Raw genomic sequence first — 15,862 nt, forward strand, 5'->3', positions numbered from 1 at the left:
CCCCTTCCTTCTATCTATATCGCCTGTCTGTACCTCTTCCTTCTATCTATATCGCCTGTCTGCACCCCTTCCTTCTATCTAAATCGCCTGCCTGTACCCTTCCTTCTATCTATATCGCCTGTCTGCACCCCTTCCTTCTATCTATATCGCCTGTCTGTACCCCTTCTTTCTATCTATATCGCCTGTCTGCACCCCTTCCTTCTATCTATATCGCCTGTCTGTACCCCTTCCTTCTATCTATATCGCCTGTCTGTACCCCTTCCTTCTATCTATATCGCCTGTCTGTACCCCTTCCTTCTATCTATATCGTCTGTCTGTACCCTTCCTTCTATCTATATCGTCTGTCTGCACCCCTTCCTTCTATCTATATCGCCTGTCTGTACCCCTTCCTTCTATCTATATCGCCCTGTCTGTACCTCTTCCTTCTATCTATATCGCCTGCCTGTACCCCTTCCTTCTATCTATATCGCCTGCCTGTACCCCTTCCTTCTATCTATATCGCCTGTCTGCACCCCTTCCTTCTATCTATATCGCCTGTCTGTACCCCTTCTTTCTATCTATATCGCCTGTCTGTACCCCTTCCTTCTATCTATATCGCCTGTCTGTACCCCTTCCTTCTATCTATATCGTCTGTCTGTACCCCTTCCTTCTATCTATATCGTCTGTCTGCACCCCTTCCTTCTATCTATATCGCCTGTCTGTACCCCTTCCTTCTATCTATATCGCCTGTCTGTACCTCTTCCTTCTATCTATATCGCCTGCCTGTACCCCTTCCTTCTATCTATATCGCCTGCCTGTACCCCTTCCTTCTATCTATATCGCCTGTCTGCACCCCTTCCTTCTATCTATATCGCCTGTCTGTACCCCTTCTTTCTATCTATATCGCCTGTCTGTACCTCTTCCTTCTATCTATATCGCCTGCCTGTACCCCTTCCTTCTATCTATATCGCCCTGCCTGTACCCCTTCCTTCTATCTATATCGCCTGTCTGCACCCCTTCCTTCTATCTATATCGCCTGTCTGTACCCCTTCTTTCTATCTATATCGCCTGTCTGTACCCCTTCCTTTCTATCTATATCGCCTGTCTGTACCCTTCCTTCTATCTATATCGCCTGTCTGCACCCCCTTCCTTCTATCTATATCGCCTGTCTGCACCCCTTCCATCTATCTATATCGCCTGTCTGTACCCCTTCCTTCTATCTATATCGCCTGTCTGTACCCCTTCCTTCTATCTATATCGCCTGTCTGCACCCCTCCTTCTATCTATATCGCCTGTCTGTACCCCTTCCTTCTATCTATATCGCCTGTCTGTACCCCTTCCTTCTATCTATATCGCCTGTCTGTACCCCTTCCTTCTATCTATATCGCCTGTCTGCACCCCTTCCTTCTATCTATATCGCCTGTCTGCACCCCTTCCTTCTATCTATATCGCCTGTCTGTACCCCTTCCTTCTATCTATATCGCCTGTCTGTACCCCTTCCTTCTATCTATATCGCCTGTCTGTACCCCTTCCTTCTATCTATATCGCCTGTCTGTACCCCTTCCTTCTATCTATATCGCCTGTCTGCACCCCTTCCTTCTATCTATATCGCCTGTCTGCACCCCTTCCTTCTATCTATATCGCCTGTCTGTACCCCTTCCTTCTATCTATATCGCCTGTCTGCACCCCTTCCTTCTATCTATATCGCCTGTCTGCACCCCTTCCTTCTATCTATATCGCCTGTCTGTACCCCTTCCTTCTATCTATATCGCCTGTCTGTACCCCTTCCTTCTATCTATATCGCCTGTCTGTACCCCTTCCTTCTATCTATATCGCCTGTCTGTACCCCTTCCTTCTATCTATATCGCCTGTCTGTACCCCTTCCTTCTATCTATATCGCCTGTCTGCACCCCTTCCTTCTATCTATATCGCCTGTCTGCACCCCTTCCTTCTATCTATATCGCCTGTCTGTACCCCTTCCTTCTATCTATATCGCCTGTCTGTACCCCTTCCTTCTATCTATATCGCCTGTCTGTACCCCTTCCTTCTATCTATATCGCCTGTCTGTACCCCTTCCTTCTATCTATATCGCCTGTCTGTACCCCTTCCTTCTATCTATATCGCCTGTCTGCACCCCTTCCTTCTATCTATATCGCCTGTCTGCACCCCTTCCTTCTATCTATATCGCCTGTCTGCACCCCTTCCTTCTATCTATATCGCCTGTCTGCACCCCTTCCTTCTATCTATATCGCCTGTCTGCACCCCTTCCTTCTATCTATATCGCCTGTCTGACTGTACCCCTTCCTTCTATCTATATCGCTTGTCTGTACCCCTTCCTTCTATCTATATCGCCTGTCTGCACCCCTTCCTTCTATCTATATCGCCTGTCTGTACCCCTTCCTTCTATCTATATCGCCTGTCTGTACCCCTTCCTTCTATCTATATCGCCTGTCTGTACCCCTTCCTTCTATCTATATCGCCTGTCTGTACCCCTTCCTTCTATCTATATCGCCTGTCTGTACCCCTTCCTTCTATCTATATCGCCTGTCTGTACCCCTTCCTTCTATCTATATCGCCTGTCTGCACCCCTTCCTTCTATCTATATCGCCTGTCTGTACCCCTTCCTTCTATCTATATCGCCTGTCTGCACCCCTTCCTTCTATCTATATCGCCTGTCTGCACCCCTTCCTTCTATCTATATCGCCTGTCTGTACCCCTTCCTTCTATCTATATCGCCTGTCTGTACCCCTTCCTTCTATCTATATCGCCTGTCTGTACCCCTTCCTTCTATCTATATCGCCTGTCTGTACCCCTTCCTTCTATCTATATCGCCTGTCTGTACCCCTTCCTTCTATCTATATCGCCTGTCTGTACCCCTTCCTTCTATCTATATCGCCTGTCTGTACCCCTTCCTTCTATCTATATCGCCTGTCTGTACCCCTTCCTTCTATCTATATCGCCTGTCTGTACCCCTTCCTTCTATCTATATCGCCTGTCTGTACCCCTTCCTTCTATCTATATCGCCTGTCTGTACCCCTTCCTTCTATCTATATCGCCTGTCTGTACCCCTTCCTTCTATCTATATCGCCTGTCTGTACCCCTTCCTTCTATCTATATCGCCTGTCTGTACCCCTTCCTTCTATCTATATCGCCTGTCTGTACCCCTTCCTTCTATCTATATCGCCTGTCTGCCCTCCTGTCTCAGGATATTCCCTCTCTGCAGCTAGTTGTGACCCTATGGCAACTAGTGATGGGTAGCTCCTGAACGAGCCGGCTCTAAGAGCCGGCTCTTCATAGTGAATCATATGAGTCGGCTCCTGGCAGGGAGCCAATTGAAATGTAAACGGCTCTTTGCCAGTTCCGTTCCACAGTCAGTCCCCTCTTGCCCCGCCCCTCCCCTCCCCTCTTGCCCCGCCCCTCTCGGCCCCTCCCTCCCGGCAGTAGTCACTCTGACCTTATCCAGGAGACTGAGAATGCTCCTGCTGCCGCACATAGCACTGACTCACAGCCCCGCCCCCCTCCAATCTGTGACAAGCAGCAGTCAGGCAGTCAGGCACTTTATTAAAGGAACACTGACATCTGGATTTAGCCTGATTATAGTTATTTCCCGCCAGCTTGTAAATCCTCGCTGAGCGAGGGAGAAACAGCGGATGTAAATGTGCGTCCCTTGTTCTCTCCCATTCACTTGAATGGAAGAGAACAAATGATCCGCGATGCTGGATTGAGCATCACTGGATCGCAGGCTCGGGGGCTGCAGCGACTGTGTAAATGCACCATTAGCTAGTGCAACTTGGAATGGTTCTGTTGTTGCTGGTGAATAACCTCCCAGCAGCCCCTGTTACATGATAGCAGTGCCAATCTGAGGGACCAACTTCATGCACAGAACTAGTCCTATACAAGGCAGTACAGCACTCTCACATCACATCCGATTTTGCATACAATTGCCAGTAGTGTTGAGCTAATTGAATTGCACTTGTTTGATTTCTGCACTTTTTTTTTATCAAACATTGTGTTTGTTAAAGTTTTTACAGCAAATAATACAAAATCTGGTTATTCTGGAAACTATTCTGTTTTATGTCATAAATTGGCACATGTGTAGATTTTTACTAAAAGGTATACAATCATGGGTTAAAACATACCAGAATTGGGCTTCAAATTTAAAGCCAAAGGTAACAGGAAATGAAGAGCCGTTTTCGGAGCCAAAAGAGCCGACTCTTTTTGGTGAGCCGATCCAAAAGAGCCGGCTCACCAAAAAATTGCATTTTACCCATCACTAATGGCAACAGAACATCCAGGACGCTGTTCCTCTCTGCTCCTATGCAGCCACGCCCCCTCTGACACGTCATAGATAGCAACTGTCTCCAGTCCAGGCCGTGCAGGTGACTTCCTAGTTCCCGCCCACCACACACTCTCCTTCCTCGGAGAGACATGATTCCTCTGACGTCAGTGCGGCCACGCCCCCTTCCAATCTCTACTTGCTTCCTCCTCACACAGCATGCAGACACGGCGTCCGTGCACACTGCTGCTGACAGTCCCTGCCGGTAACAGCCCCTGCTCCCCTCTCAGCTCCCCTACAGTCACCATCCTGTGCTGGTAAGTTCCTCGTTACTTTGGCCCTTCTCCTCCCACCCATTCCATGTGCCCTGACCATGTATTTGCCCACATTGATTATTTGCACTTTGTATATCACATATTACTCCGCATTTCCCATCTGTTCTAATACATCTTACTATGGTTAATTTTCATATAACTCGTCTATATATTATCACACTCATATAATTAACCCCCAATGGGTATATTATATTTGCAGCATAATTTTTTTTACTATGCAATTTGACTTTTTATATATAATATATGTGTGTATATATTATATAATTTTTTTTCTTTCAATTATTTTTAGCAATTATATGAAAAAGACTTGAGAGAGTCGAAATGTTATTTAAAGGGAACCTGTCAGATGAAAAAATGCTATTACCCTGCAGAGCCCACCGACCCTATGACTGAGACCTGAACTCTGCCCGGAGGAATAAAGTTCATTTCCTCCCGGCAGTGGGGTTCAAAGTACAGGGGCTGGGCAGGTTCAGAATGCTATTAACCTGCAGATTAAGGGTATGTGCGCACGTTGCGTACTCGCCCAGCACCGTAAAAGGTGCGCTTCAGAGCGCAGCTGAAAAGCTCCGTTCTGAGGCGCATGGTGCCGGCGAGAACGTGCGCTCTGCCTGCAGCTCCTCCCACAGACAGAGCAGGAGCTGCCGGCAAAGCGCACAGAAGAAGTGACATGTCACTTCTTTTTGCGCAGCGCTTCGGCAGTAGCCGAAGCGCTGCGCTCTGAGACGCCACGTGCGCACGGCCCCTGCACAATCTCCATAGACTGTGCAGAGGACGCATGCAGTTACGCTGCGCTGCAAAGCGCAGCGTAACTGCATGAATTTACGCAACGTGCGCACATAGCCTTACTCCATATCTGCAGGTTAATAGCATCTTTTCACATGACAGGTTCCCTTTAATTTTGGTCTCCTTGTGTGTTACAATACAAGTTTTATCCGCCTCTATCCAAGAGTGTGGCGAATACTATTATCTGCTGCTAAGGGTTCCATCCTTCTCTGCCTTACAGAGTGCTCTCTGGATCACTTCCTATTGAAACACCTGAAGAAGGCAACGCCGGAGATATGGATACTAAAATATGTATGAAAACCGGGCACAGTAAGCACACAGAGATCGGGATTTCTTCACTCGAGACAGGTAACCAATCGAAAGGCGACTTCCACATCACGTGCTTGATGACCAGCTGCAGCCATCTTTAGTGTGGGCGGCTGTTTTGTATGGCTGCGCAGAAGTGATGGCTGCTAGTAATGAAGCACCACATTGACCTAATATTCTTCTCCTATGAAATGGCTGTTTTGTTTTTTTTTCTTCAACACCAGTGCTCTTTTTGCTGATTCGTTGATCTCCACTAATTTCTTTCAAGGAATCCTGTCCATATACTGTCGCTATGGATGCACAATGAATGACACAACTTGTATGGAAGTCATGTGCCTCCATTGACATAGGTCGGGGGGGGGAGGGTCACTGTCCACTGTTTTGTTGAATGTCTATGTCCCCATGGGTCAGATGTGACCTTTGTACAATCCAGAGACCATATATGTATCTGATAGCTATGAATAGGTTGCCCAGAGTTCCATTGACTTGGAGTGGAAAATTGTCACAAGGGGGGGGGGGGGGGGGGAGGTGTTATGTAACCATTTTTCATTCGTCTCATGCCTATTTTTCATGTATTTACATTCCATGTGCCTGTTTTTTTTTTTTGTTTTGTTTTTTTGAGTTTCAGGTTTCTAAAATCTGGGGAGGAGTGAGCTTGAGCTTTTAAAGGGAACCTATCAGGTCCCATATGCCTTGTAACCTACTAGCAGGGTGATGTGTGGCCTTAAAACCCCTTCCTATCTATGTCTGTATTGTAATATTGTGTAAAGTGAATGTATAAAAGTTTTATAACTTGTTTTCCCTATGTAAATGACCAGAGGGTCTAGTACCCAGGGCGTCGCATCGCCCCATCTAGTTTGCCCTCTTTCTATGGTATCACGTCCCTGTGGGCGTAATACCATGGATTTCCATGAACGTCACCGTCAGCTCCTGAAGAACCCGCACATACGTGCTTCTCATTCGCGCAGCCTTGTGATCTGGGTACTTGCTTGTCGGCTTTAGACACGCTCTGCGCACGGTCGGAAGCACAGGAACCTTCAGATCATGCGCAGTGCACGCAGTGAAGCCGACAAGCAAACACCCGGCTAAGAAGGCTGCACGAATGAGAAGCACGTATGTGCGGGATCTCCAGGAGCTGACGGTGACGTCGCTCATGTAAATCCATGGTATCACACAAAATTACAACACAGGGATTGGTAGGAAGGGGTAGGCCACATATTGCCCTGCTTGTGGTTACAAGGCATATGGGACTTGACAGGTTCCCTTTAAGATGGTAGCAGGAGATATAAATGACAGTAATATATAAAGCAAAAAGAAGAGTGTGTCCACATTACTCAGGCTGCTTTCACACATCTGGTTTGTGCTGAGCGGCACAATCCGGCTCAAAAACCTATGCAATGGATGCGGCGAAAAAAACTGATCCGTTGCATAAGTTTTTCCATGCGGTTTTTGCTGCAGGACGCCGCATCCGGCATCCATAGGCTTACATTGTGAATCGCGCCGGATCCGGCACGATGCAGTTTTTTTCCCGCACAAAAAAACGTGCCAGGCAACGTTCCATCCAGCCGCCGCATGGGCTAAATATGCTGCATCCGGCAAAAACCGGACGCAACGCAAGGCCATGCAGCACAATACGGCGCTAATGCAAGTCTATGCGGGGAAAAACGCAACCAGCGGCAAAAAAAACCGGTTGCGTTTTTTCTGCAGAGCGCCGTATTGTGCCGCACGCCAAAAACCGGATGTGTGAAAGCAGCCTAAGGGATGTTGTAGAAGCTAACACCTCACAATTGTGCCCTTCATGAGCTTTCATGTACAATCCTCAGGGGGGCTGGAATAAGGCACTGGCAGCAAAGTAATAACGTTCTTAGGGTTGGCCATTTATCCAGTCCTCGGGTATTCTGGGTACAGCAGTGTTTACATGGCATAATTTTTTTTGTGCTCAGGAGAGAGCACAAGCCACACCTCAAGCACATTTTTTTCCCCCCCAGCATTTGAGTGGTGCTTTAATTTAGGCCCCCTATATTATACTTTCCCTCTGGCATTTTTTTTTTTTTCTCTTCTCAGGTGCAGCTCCGTCCCTGCAGCACCATCTTGTGACTGTAACTTCTGACTGGCTGGAGGTCAGAAGTTACATTACAAGTAGAGTTGAGCGCAGTTCTCCAGTTCGCGGCTCGAGTGATTTTCGGGGCTGTTCTAGATCGAACTAGAACTCGAGCTTTTTGCTAAAGCTCGATAGTTCTAGCTACGTTCGAGAACGGTTCTAGCAGCAAAAAGACAAGCTAATTCCTAGCTGGCTTTCCGCTGTAATAGTGTAAGTCACTCTGTGACTCACACTATTATGAAATTTCAGTGTATAGTGTGCGGGATTTTTTTTTTTCCTTGTCTTCCTTCCCTAAGCGCGCGCGCGCGCGTGTGTAGTGGGGCGGGCCAGCATGTCAGCCAATCCCAGACACACACACAGCTAAGTGGACTTTTAGCCAGAGAAACAACGGCATGTGTGATAGGATGTCCATGTCACATGTCCCTGCATTATAAAAATGGACATTTTCCTCCAGCACGCCATTATCTGCCTTCTGCGTCTTGGTGTCAGTCACCGCTGGCGTAGCTCCTGTCTCTGATACTGCTGTGTACGCTCTATACACAGCGCTATACAGAATAGGGATAGAAGTTTCTTTCAGCCCTTGTAAGGGCTAATATCAGCAGCGTCAGAGCCATAGGTGACAGTTAGGTCCGTGAAAACAGATTTTAACAGCTACACAAGATGACAGCGTCTTTGTAGCTAAGGTCAGGGATTTCCTCACTGCATTTCCCCATTAGGAGGGATAGAAAGGCAGGCTTCCTTTCCTCTACCCAGACCCACAACCCTGCCACTGTACCCTCCTGCCCTTTGCACACTCAAACTCATTGTTACTAAGCGATTATAATAGCAAACACTGAGGAAACTTAGTGGCATCCTAAAAGTGGCTGTTGGACTTCATTAGTGTCCCACTGGTGCCAAGCTATTTCTAGCACCTCTGCATGACACCCTCCTGCTCTGTTTTTAATAAGCTATAATAATAGCAAAAAATGCTGCCATTTAGTGGCATACAAGAAGTGGCTGTTGTACTCCATTAGTGCCCCACTGGTGCCAAGCTATTTCCAGCACCTCTGCATGACACCCTCCTGCACATTTTGCTACGCTAATTTTATAGCAAACTCAGGGAATTCCTTGCTGCATTTGATCATTCGGAGGGATAGAAAGTGAGGCTTCCTTTACTGTCCTGGTACCCACAGAACACGGCCACTGTACCCACCTGTCCACTTTTGCCACGCTATTTAATTTGCCCAAAGAGCTGACTCTTTTTCTGCAATCATAAAATTGTCTGGAATACTAAGTTAGTGTTCCTTTGCTGCCAAGCAAGGTACAACACATGTGCATTCTACACTCCTTTCCATTTCTGGAATGCAATAATTAACTGCAGGTAGTCCAGCCAATCTGTGACGAAGGTGCAGGCGTGGATATAATGTAGTCTGCATCCAATGTTGGTTTTCTCGATGTCTGACAGCTCAACAATACCATCTGTTTCCACTTCCAAAACAAGTGATGACCTGCCAACCACACTCCCTGTTGTGTGTAAAGGGGTGGAAGTTCAGTGTGAAAAACCATGTGTGACTGCTGTCCCCACAGTCACAGAGGATGAAGAGCACGCAGATGCACTTGATGGGGCAGGCGGTGGTTGCACAGGCACGCTAGGCCGCATTGTAGCACAGTGAAATTCACATTGCGACTTATGCTTCATTTTAAGTTGTGTACAGGGTGGACTCCCCAGTATGCAGCAAAACCAGGCAACAGGAAAAGGACTCTAGGCAGTTGGGTTGATAAATGATTGTTTAACTTTACCAAAACAAACAATAAAAACCATGCATACAATTTAAATAATTGAACAATCTATTCTGTTGCCTACTACCTGCTAATCCCTCTGCGTAGCAGTAATTGTGTGTTTTGTGTGTTTGTGTGTGTGTGTGCGTGTGCGAACACGACTTACCAGTGGCGCATCACAAGAGCTTCCCAGTTATCTACCTAAACACAGACAAAACACATTACCCCCCCCCCTGAATACCCTTGTTAGCTGAAGCCTCACAGATAAGGCAGATGATAACAGTGTGAATGCAAACCACACAGCTCTGCAACACAGTCATGGAAATCTTGAAAATCAACAGTCACTGCAAACGTGTCGCTGTCCCTCTATGATTTAAACTGTACGTGACAATTTGACAGTGCAGAGGCAGCAAGTCTTATTGTCTATAAATAGTCGGCCTACCCAGAACAGATATGTGTTTTGCTAATAAAACAAAGTGTTGCATGCCCGCATTATTGTCTGGGCACAGCCTACCGTACCTGGGTACTGTGATGTCCAGTTGCCAGAAATACAGACTCTACGCTCCTCTCACGGTAAGCAGTATAGACAGCACCGTAAGAATGTTGGTCTGTGGCACAGGATGCTGCTCACTGGCGTTACGGTACTCCTCACCAAACTCCAAAATGACTCCCCTCACAATTGAACGAAGTGTTTCCGCGGTGGCTCCTTGCTGTAACACACACTTTTAGCTTTTCCTTCTGTTCATAGACAGCATCTCCAAGTCCACACCCGAAGCGCAATTTCTCCTCCACGTGTAAGTGTGGAGAGGCAGCTAGTGCGCATGCGTGTGCCGATTTACCCCAGCCGCAGCCTAACTACAGTGTTTCGCCTAGTGAGTATGCTCAGCCTGACTGTGCCATTCCTGAGGCTAAGTCTTCATTTCGGGATACAGCGCATGCTCCCACACTTAGTGCGAAAAGCCTCTTTGCACAGGTACTTGCATTCCGTGCCGGGTCTAAGTCCTGTTTTGTGCCTAGACACCATGCTAAAGCTGATAGTCTTTTTTCAGAGACTGTATTTCATGCTACTGAGCATGCTCAGGCACTTACTGCATCAGAGACTAGGTCCGGTAATGAACTCTTTGGCCCTGCCCCTGATGTGGGGGGGCCCATATAGACCACAGGGCATCAGGTGTCCTGACGATGTGGCCAGGCCACTCCCAAATGGCTTGCAGAGGCCCGCCCCTATGACTTGTCACCTCATTATTGATGGTCAGACGATGACTGGTGAGGTGTTTGTGTCGTGGCAGCCATGAGGTCATTATTGAAGTTGCGGTTCCAAATAGGACGCTAGTTATGCCACTCATGACGTGTCACTCTGCTTTTGTCTCCAGGAGGTGCATTGTGGTCCACCCTGGTTTGGGGCGGACCCAGGTTATAAAACGGGCTGGAGCCAACAAGGAGGTGCGCAGTCTTCTATTATGCTCCGAAAGAGCACACCTCCATGTGTTGAACCCATTGCGGCTTTAGGCCAGAGGTAGGCAGGGATAGGGCGTCGATGCAGGCCGTCACCACTAGAGTTGAGCGCGGTTCGTGGTTCGTGGTTCTCCAGTTCTAGGCTCGAGTGATTTTGGGGCATGTTCTAGATCGAACTAGAACTCGAGCTTTTTGCAAAAGCTCGATAGTTCTAGAAACGTTCGAGAACGGTTCTAGCAGCCAAAAAACAGCTAAATCTTAGCTTGGTTTCTGCTGTAATAGTGTAAGTCACTCTGTGAATCAAACTATTATCACATTTCAGTGTATAGTGTGCGTGAACAGCGCCTTCAGATCACTGCTGTTTCTATAATGGCGATCGCCATTTTTTTTTTTTTTGTTTTTTCTTGTCTTCCTTCCCTAAGCGCGCGCGTCTTGTGGGGCTGGCCAGCATGTCAGCCAATCACAGACACACACACACCTAAGTGGACTTTGAGGCAGAGAAGCAACGGCATGTGTGATAGGATCTGCATGTCACATGTCCCTGCATTATAAAACCGGACATTTTCTTCACGATCGCCATTATCTGCCTTCTGCCATCTTTGGTGTCAGACATCACTGTCGCAGTTCCGTCCTTTGTCCTATCGCCGATACAGCTGTATGCGCTGCATACACAGCGTTAGACAGCTTAGGGAGAGCACATTCTAGCAGTCCTTTTAAGGGCTCGTACCGGCAGGGTCAGAGAGCCATAGGTGACAGGTCCTGCAAACAGCAACAGCGTCTGTGTAGCCAAGGTCAGGGATTTCCTCCCTGCATTTCACCATTAGGAGGGAATAGAAAGGCAGGCTTCCATTCCTCTACCCAGAGCACCACAATCCTGCCACTGTACCCTCTTGTCCTCTGCACACTCCAACTCATTCTAAGTAAGCCATTATACTAGCAAACACTCAGTGTACCTAGTGGCATCCTATACGTGGCTATTGGACTTTGCTATAGTCCCACTAGTGCAAAGACATTTGCAGAGCACGTCTGCCTGCATTGCACACTCCAAGTTTTTTAAACTCAGCCATTATACTAGCAAACACTCAGTGTACCTAGTGGCATCCTATACGTGGCTATTGGACTTTGCTATAGTCCCACTAGGGCCAAGACATTTGCAGAGCGCATCTGCCTGCGTTGCACACTCCAACAAATTATAACGAAGCCATTATACTAGCACACACTCAGTGAACCTAGTGGTATCCTATACGTGGCTATTGGACTTTGCTATAGTCCCACTAGGGCCAAGACATTTGCAGAGCGCATCTGCCTGCGTTGCACACTCCAACAAATTATAACTAAGCCATTATACTAGCAAACACTCAGTGTACCTAGTGGCATCCTATACGTGGCTATTGGACTTTGCTATAGTCCCACTAGTGCCAAGACATTTGCAGAGCGCATCTGCCTGCGTTGCACACTCCAACTAATTATAACGAAGCCATTATACTAGCAAACACTCAGTGTACCTAGTGGCATCCTATACGTGGCTATTGGACTTTGCTATAGTCCCACTAGTGCCAAGACATTTGCAGAGCGCATCTGCCTGCGTTGCACACTCCAACAAATTATAACGAAGCCATTATACTAGCACACACTCAGTGTACCTAGTGGCATCCTATACGTGGCTATTGTACTTTTGTCAATTCACAGTATTGGAACGTTATTTGCAGCACGTCTGCCTGCGTTGCACACTCCAACAAATTATAACGAAGCCATTATACTAGCACACACTCAGTGTACCTAGTGGCATCCTATACGTGGCTATTGTACTTTTGTCAATTCACAGTATTGGAACGTTATTTGCAGCACGTCTGCCTGCATTGCACACTACAACTTTTTTAAACTAAGCAATTTTACTAGCAAACACTCACTGTACCTAGTTGTATCCTAAACGTGGCTATTGTACTTTTGTCAATTCACACTACTGCAAATCTATGTGCAGCACCTCTGCATGACAACCTCGTGCTCTGTTTTTAATAAGCTATAATGATAGCACAAAATACTGCCATTTTGTGGCATCATAGAACTGGCTGTTGTATTCCATTAGTGCCCCACTGGTGACAAGCTATTTCTAGCACCTCTACATCACACCCTCATGCACATTTTGCTACGCTAATGTTATAGCAAACTCATGGAATTCATTGCTGCATTTCATAATTCGGAGGGATAGAAAGTCAGGCTTCCTTTAGCTTTTCCTTCTGTTCATAGACAGCATCTCCAAGACAAATTTCCCCTCCACGTCTAAGTGTGGAGAGGCAGCTAGTGCGCATGCGTGTGCCGATGTACCCCAGCTGCAGCATAATTACAGTGTTTCGCCTAGTGAGTATGCTCAGCCTGACTGTGCCATTCCTGACGCTAAGTTTTCATTTCGGGATACAGCGCATGCTCCCACACTAAGTGTGAAAAGCCTCTTTGCACAGGTGCTTGCATTCCGTGCCGGGTCTAAGTCCTGTTTTGGGCATAGACACCATGCTAAAGCTGATAGTCTTTTTTCAGAGACTGTATTTCATGCTACTGAGCATGCTCAGGCACTTCCTGCATCAGAGACTAGGTCCGGTAATGAACTCTTTGGCCCTGGCCCTGATGTGGGGGTCCCATATAGACCACAGGGCATCAGGTGTCCTCCCAAATGGCTTGCAGAGGCCCACACCTATGACTTGTCACCGCATTATTGATGCTCAGACGATGACTGGTGAGGTGTTTGGGTCATGGCAGCCATGAGGTCATCATTGAAGTTGCGTTTCCAAATAGGACGCTAGTTATGCCACTCATGACGTGTCACTCTACTTTTGTCTCCAGGAGGTGCATTGTGGTTCACCCTGGTTTGGGGCGGACCCAGGTTATAAAAGGGGCTGGAGCCAACAAGGAGGTGCGCAGTCTTCTATTATGCTCCGAAAGAGCACACCTCCATGTGTTGAACCCATTGCGGCTTTAGGCCAGAGGTAGGCAGGGATCGGGTGGTGGATGCAGGCCACCACCACAGTTGGTAACGCAGAACGGTTAAGACCAGCTCCTGTCCTAACAGTCCTGCTTGTGCAGCCCAGTGGCATTAACAGGCCTGCTGCTGCTGATGCGCCTGCTGTCCACAGGTGTGGCCCCTACGCACACGGTCAGCGTACTCAATGGCCCCTGTGTTGTTAACAGGGAGTTCCTGGGCTGGGTGGGCATGTGGACCCTGTGACGCTAACAGGGCTCACAGTCTCCAGATCCGAATGGCGTCTAACTCGGTTCAGGCTACTATTAGTTTCATAGCCACACAGCTCTGTATCCTCCACCAAACCTTCAAGTTGCCAACCTCTCCTTTTCCAACTGGGAGCACGGTGGACACTGACTGCTGATGGGGATATATACCTTTCTCTTTCTTTTCTTATTAATTTTCGTTATATAGCGGTCACAGATTATATACCACTTTATCCAAATCTGCCAGTCCCACTGTAACAGATGTTGTTTCTTCAGCAGATGTTACAGTTGCTTAACCACCAAATCCACGGACCAAAACTTTTTTCCCCTTTCCAACACACCTGTTCCCCTTTCCAACAGCATCTGTCCTTTTTCAACTCATTTTGGGATATGACCAAAAGTGCAACTGTGCAGGGACACCGTACTCAACGCCATCTCAGCACAGCAGCCATCCCTCGGTCCCTCCGATGTGGACAAGTAAAAGACCATTTCCTCCTATCCATGACAAAGCGTTGAGATTCACTCTGTGCAGCACTGGTGTTTAGTGGACAAGTAGATCTAAGATTGCGTACCACATTCTGCAGATACTCCTGTATACGTGCGTCTATTTCTATGGCAGGAATTAGTTCGCCAAATTTTGTCTTGTACCGGGGATCTAACAGTGTGGCAACCCAGTATTCAGGATTAGTTCAAATTCATACAATCCGAGGGTCATGTAGGTAGTGCAGCAAGAAGGCGCTCATGTGTCTTGTGCATCCAGGAGGACCAAGTCCTTGGTGTGTTGGTGGCAGAGAGGTGAGAATCGTGCATCCTTCCTCTGCCCTCTACCCACAACCTCGCACAACCGAAATGTGAGCAAGCTCTCACTCATCTGCTGAGTCTTCCATGCCCATCGCCAGTTCGTCCTCCATTTCTTCATGGGCTCCTGCACTTTCATCAACACTTTTTGCTGATACTATGCGCCCTTGTTAATCCCTCTCCCTCACCATGAATGCCGCATAGGTGCCGCTGACCATCTGGACCTCGTAGATCTTGTTATCCCTTCCGCATATGACTCCTCCTGTACTTCCTCCCCTTCCTGTTGTCCCAACACCTGACTCCGAATAATAATTACAGTGTGCTCCATCATGTAGATGACCAGAATTGTCACGCTGAGAATGACATTGCCAGTGCTAAACATCTTCGTCGACATTTCAAAACTGTGTAGCAGGGTGCATAGGTCCTTGATCTGACACCACTCCAGCAGCGTGATCTGCACCACCTCTGGATCAAGTTATCCCAGGCTATATGTCTTACCGTATTTCAGCAGGGCTCTGCGGTGCTGCCACACACGCTGCAACATGTGCAGATTCCAATTCCTGCGTGTCGAAACATCGCATTTACGGCGTTTAACTGCCAGACCCTAAGACTTCCGGAGTGATGAAAGTTGTTGAGCTGCTGTGTGCGCACGATGGAAGTGAGCACATAGCGAGCGTGCCCACTGCACAAGGCCATGTAGGCCGTGATGGTGTTTTAAAAATTGCTGGCGAATTCGGTTCAACACGTGAGCCCTAAAAGGCACGTGTGTCACATTGCCCTGAGGATGGCCCGCAGCCAGGTTTGCATCATTGCCGCACACGGCTGTTAAGTCACCAACGTAGTCCGCTCCGT

General features: G+C 47.7%; 1 protein-coding gene across 1 annotated transcript in view; it reads left to right on the forward strand.

Annotated features, from left to right (window-relative positions):
- The first annotated feature begins 4,459 nt into the window (after positions 1–4,459).
- The window catches only part of TRMO (tRNA methyltransferase O), a 60,760-nt gene continuing 49,357 nt past the window's right edge, over positions 4,460–15,862 (forward strand). Inside the window, exons 1-2 of the mRNA XM_075338817.1 lie at positions 4,460–4,572; positions 5,594–5,721. Coding sequence (XP_075194932.1) covers positions 5,649–5,721 — 73 coding nt within the window. The 5' untranslated portion in view covers positions 4,460–4,572; positions 5,594–5,648. The remainder of the gene's footprint in view (positions 4,573–5,593; positions 5,722–15,862) is intronic.

Source organism: Anomaloglossus baeobatrachus, chromosome 1 (genome assembly GCF_048569485.1).
Source record: "Anomaloglossus baeobatrachus isolate aAnoBae1 chromosome 1, aAnoBae1.hap1, whole genome shotgun sequence".
In the NCBI taxonomy this organism is placed as follows: Eukaryota; Metazoa; Chordata; class Amphibia; order Anura; family Aromobatidae; genus Anomaloglossus; species Anomaloglossus baeobatrachus.